The sequence below is a fragment of the Carassius carassius genome, chromosome 46 (assembly GCF_963082965.1).
Source record: "Carassius carassius chromosome 46, fCarCar2.1, whole genome shotgun sequence".
Classification (NCBI taxonomy): Eukaryota; Metazoa; Chordata; class Actinopteri; order Cypriniformes; family Cyprinidae; genus Carassius; species Carassius carassius.
The window spans coordinates 10362733-10367876 of record NC_081800.1 but is presented as its reverse complement, the minus strand read 5'-3'; the positions used below and the strand labels follow the sequence as shown (position 1 = coordinate 10367876).

Sequence of the window (5144 nt, the reverse complement as noted above, 5' to 3'; positions counted from 1 at the left end):
ATGATGGATCCATGTTCTCATTCTGTTTACGCCAAATTCTGACTCTACCATCTGAATGTCTCAACAGAAATCGAGACTCATCAGACCAGGCAACATTTTTCCAGTCTTCAACTGTCCAATTTTGGTGAGCTCGTGCAAATTGTAGCCTCTTTTTCCAATTTGTAGTGGAGATGAGTGGTACCCGGTGGGGTCTTCTGCGGTTGTAGCCCATCCGCCTCAAGGTTGTGCTTGTTGTGCGCTTCACAAATGCTTTGCTGCATACCTCGGTTGTAACAAGTGGTTATTTCAGTCAACGTTGATCTTCTATCAGCTTGAATCAGTCGGCCCATTCTCCTCTGACCTCTAGCATCAACAAGGCATTTTCGCCCACAGGACTGCCACATACTGGATGTTTTTCCCTTTTCACACCATTCTTTGTAAACCCTTGAAATGGTTGTGCATGAAAATCCCAGTAACTGAGCAGATTGTGAAATACTCAGACCGGCCCATGCTCAAAATTGCTTAAATCACCTTTCTTTCCCATTTTGACATTCAGTTTGTAGCTCAGGAGATGGTCTTGACCAGGACCACGCCCCTAAAGCCGAGTTCAGACTGCACGATTTTCAAAGTAGTCGGGTCACTGTTGTTTTCACACTGCATGACTATCTTGGCCAGTTTTCAGTCACTGCTGTGTTCACACTGCACGATGGATCGGTGACAGAAGGTTTCACACTGCATGACTTTACAATAGGAAGAATCGCCGACAACTCTGTCTTGCACGCAAACTATGTTTCACAACCAAACACGCGCGAGATGTGACAAGAAAACAATGCGATATCACGCGTGCAAGACTGGAGTTCTCTAGTGAGAAAAATTATCAAAAATTGTAACCTGCAAGAAGCTTGCAGTAAGAATTGCCTGTGCACTGATTTGCAGCGAAAACAAGAAAAAGAAAAGAAGATTATGGAGGAGGAAATGGTTGAGGAGACGCGAGGAACAAGGATTGTGTGTTCTTATATCATGCTTGCTGATATTGTGGTCTATAACTCTTCCCCGAACTCCACAATGGTCTGTATCTTGCTCTCTCATTGGCTGTCGGTCATTGCCAATGTAATTTTCAGTCAGAACACTTTTCACACAGCATGATTTTGAATCGGCTACAGGTCCAGATATATAGCATGCCAAATATCTCACGGGCATCAGCGACTCGTCTGCGATATTCTCAGATCGCATCTTTGCTCATTCACACTGCACGATTGTCATGCGCGTGAACGAGCACCGATTTGCCTGTGATTTCGGGTTTTTTTCGGCGAGCCAAAAGCTGGGCTAAAATCGTGCAGTCTGAACGCGGCTTAAATGCATTGAAGCAACTGCCATGTGATTGGTTGATTTGATAATTGCATTAATGAGAAATTGAACATGTGTTTCTCCTTTAGGTGAGTGTACAGTTTCCTGTTGTTAAGATGTTAACATAATATGTTTGCAGATATTTAATAACCATGCTAAGTTAACATATTTGTTCATTTGAAAAATAATGCCACAGTCAGTTTTTCTTTTCCTTTGAAAATGTGCATTCTGGGCAGGAATGTCTCTGTTTTGGCTTGTGACACCCTCCAACTGTCAGTTTACCCAATTGTATATCAGCACCCCGGGTTGCCAGCTGTGGAGAAACACATGAGTATTTCATTTCAGCTCTGGAAGGGGGCAACTGAAAAAACAAACTCTCCAATATTTTGAATTTGGACTGCAATACCTAGTTCAACCACTCTGTGTCAATCCTACACACAGCAATTTTAAAATCATTTAAATTAAATGTATTTTAAAGCTTAGACAGCCTTTGAAGAGTGTAGGCAATTGTGCTGAGTGCAGGTACACAGGCTTAAGACTTTTTCACATCGAAGTGAAAATTTGAATCACAACAATAAATCCCTATGGGGCTATTAACACCAGGTGGAATTATTTTAATGCAAATAATTTAAACTAGTTTGAAGCCAAACTGGAGAAACACTCTGTGCAATGAGACCATCAGAAGGCTTTTCATTCTACACATCGCCATCATTTACCATGGATTTACTGTAGTAACACTAACTGCACTAAGGTATTGTGGCAAAAAATTGGAATCTTCACACTGAATTTCAGTAGAGGGTGATAATTATATATATCTATATATATATATATTTATCTATATATATATATTTTAAAGATTAAGCTATAGCATGTTTGCATTTATTGAATGTTTTTTAGACTATTGTTTTTCATATAAATTGGGTACCTAAAAAGTATACAGTTATATTTTTACCATGGTATTGAGGTGCTATATGTGTGGTTTACACTGTCTTTATCATGATTTAAATGTATGCTTCTAGGAAGACCAATGCTTAATAATAATAATAATAATATTAATAATAATAATAATAATAATAATAATAATAATAATAATAATAATGATAAACCTTGGTCAGAATAAATTAAACCATAGGTTGCTACAATGTTTTACAGATGTTACTGAGTTTGATAATGAAAAAAAAAAAAAAAACTCTGGATCCTAACTCAAGCTACTAAATGTGCATTTCTAAGAGACAAAAAGTGATATCATTATCAATATTATCAGGCAACCCAAACCTGTTCTTGATTTGAAACAATATCACTCATTATGGCATGCAGAAACAAAGAGATTATTTTTTTTCTATTTTTCTGTTTATTTTGTAGAGGAAAATTAATGGTCTTGTTCCTACAACTTACACTTTAGAGCAAAAATATTGCTTTAAACTTGAAAGAAAATCAAGAGTTTGACATTAATTGTGATACTTATCGATAGGTACCGATACTGTATGAAAAATGTATCGTGATAATCGTGAAAATTGTTCTGGCCATATCACCAAGCCCTACATCTAACTCATCCTTTTTCTGATAAACTGATTTTCAGACAAAAATATTCCCTTGTTTCTAATATATATTTATATAGTCATAAAGAAAAAACAAACAAACAAGCAAAAAAATAAAAAATAAAAAACATGTTGAGCATCTTCATCTACCTTGTGAAAAGCAAGCTTCTGTTTTACGAGTTAATGTTTAGCAAAATTTTTATTTGGGAGTGTACTGTTCCATCAATGAAATCTCAATAGGTGCTTATTTTGTTTTACACGTATAGCCTAAATAAGCTGTTTGAAATAGTTCACTAAAGGACATGTCGACTCCCCACACATAAACGATCAAAAAGAATGCGTGACTCATTCCGATCCGCGAGAGGATGCAGAAAGAGGAGAGCTCGCTGTAGAATGTGACGTCACCAGTCGCACTTCTTTCCTTCTCGTTGGGAAAGCGCGCAAAGAGGAGACAGCGCACGGAGAAAGAATACCCTATACGGTAAGACCACGCACCTTTCACCGCTAGCTGTTGTTTCTTTACATGTAATAAGTAATATTTGCAGTTTGTAAATAAACAGGCTACCGTTTTAGACGTGCAGCATTTTATCTCTTTATTCTTTGCTGGTAAATTAACTGCTATATTCTAAGTTGTGTAAACAATGCGCATATGTTCCAAGTTTCTCAGCGTGCATTCGTTTGAATAGTCTGTTTTCTGCAGGATTTCCAATGTTTTAAATCACCCACCCTCCGATCTCGTGATGTGCAAAGAGACAGATGAAAGACATCGACCACCTAAGACTCATGGAGATATCTGCGAAAGCGAGAGCGCAGCTTTATAAAGTCAAGCACTTATCCCTGGAGGCTCAGCTGTCACACTATGGAGAACATCACGAGCCCCTTCATCCCAAACCCGACATGCAACTACAGCATGGACTTATACTATCACAGCTCTCCAAACCGAAGCGATCTGAATTGCACGCCGCCGGCTGACTACTTCTTTTACGCAGATCTGTACGTGGTTCTCCCGGTAATTTACTCCGTGATATGTGCCGTAGGTCTGACGGGCAACACGGCGGTCATATATGTGATCCTCAAAGCACCCAAAATGAAGACGGTGACCAATATGTTCATTCTGAACTTGGCGATCGCCGACGACCTCTTCACTTTAGTGCTGCCCATCAACATAGCGGAGCATCTGTTACACTACTGGCCGTTCGGCGAGGTGCTGTGCAAAATCATTTTAAGCATCGACCACTACAACATCTTCTCGAGCATCTACTTTCTGACTGTTATGAGTGTGGACCGGTACCTGGTGGTGCTGTCGACCGTGCGCTCCAAGCGCATGCCGTACCGCACATACCGGGCAGCCAAGATAGTGAGCCTGTGCGTGTGGCTGCTGGTGATCCTCATTGTCATGCCGTTCACCGTGTTCGCGGGGGTCTACATCAGTCCCGACGACACCGAGAGAAAAAGCTGTGTCCTTAGTTTCCCCAGTCCTGAAAGTTTATGGTTCAAAGCAAGTCGGATTTACACCCTTATACTGGGCTTTGCCATTCCGGTGTCTACAATTTGCATTCTTTACACCATGATGCTGTACAGATTAAGAAACATGCGCTTGAACTCCAACGCCAAAGCGCTGGACAAAGCCAAGAAGAAGGTGACTATCATGGTGTTTATCGTACTGGCCGTGTGCCTGTTCTGCTGGACGCCCTTTCACCTCAGCACCATCGTGGCGCTGACCACAGACCTGCGGACCACACCGCTTCTCATCGGCATCTCCTACTTCATTACCAGCCTGAGCTACGCCAACTCCTGTCTGAACCCGTTCCTCTACGCCTTCCTGGACGACAGCTTCAGAAAAGCCTTCAAAAAGATGTTAGAATGTAGACCTGCTTGAATGTAAAGCACTTTGAAGAAACGAATGTCACAGAGAAGTGAACTCCAGTTGGATTCCAGGATTTGAATAGAGGCAGCAAACAGAATGCAATTAAGGCGTTTAGCTATAGGAATTTGACTTAATTAGAAACTAAATTATATGACTGCAATCAGCCTAGTTTTTAATTGGGAAAGTCATGGCAAATTTTATTTTGCTTAAAGCCTTGTATGGCAGTTAAAAAGTATCATATTTAATTATAATATTTTTTTATAATTTAAATATTTTAACATATATTTAAACATAATGCATTAAAATATGAAAAGTATTTGAGCACATATGTAAATTATATTTACATTAAATATGTAAATTATTCAATTATAAATGAAAAATATTGCCATTCCGATTCAATATTGTGTAGTTTG

The 5144-nt window shown here is 39.5% G+C and overlaps 1 protein-coding gene across 1 annotated transcript; it reads left to right on the top strand.

Annotated features, from left to right (window-relative positions):
• Positions 1-3234: 3234 nt before the first annotated feature.
• On the top strand, positions 3235-4880 carry LOC132129239 (neuropeptides B/W receptor type 2-like). Its single transcript, XM_059540753.1, has 2 exons — positions 3235-3345; positions 3565-4880. Exon 2 carries the CDS (start codon positions 3724-3726, stop codon positions 4741-4743), a length of 1020 nt encoding a protein of 339 aa, XP_059396736.1. The 5' UTR covers positions 3235-3345; positions 3565-3723; the 3' UTR covers positions 4744-4880.
• The last annotated feature ends 264 nt before the right edge of the window (positions 4881-5144 follow it).

What these genes read in the sequence shown, in the direction of transcription:
- LOC132129239 (XM_059540753.1), top strand. Translation starts at nt 3,724, where the DNA reads ATGGAGAACATCACGAGCCCCTTCATCCCAAACCCGACATGCAACTAC.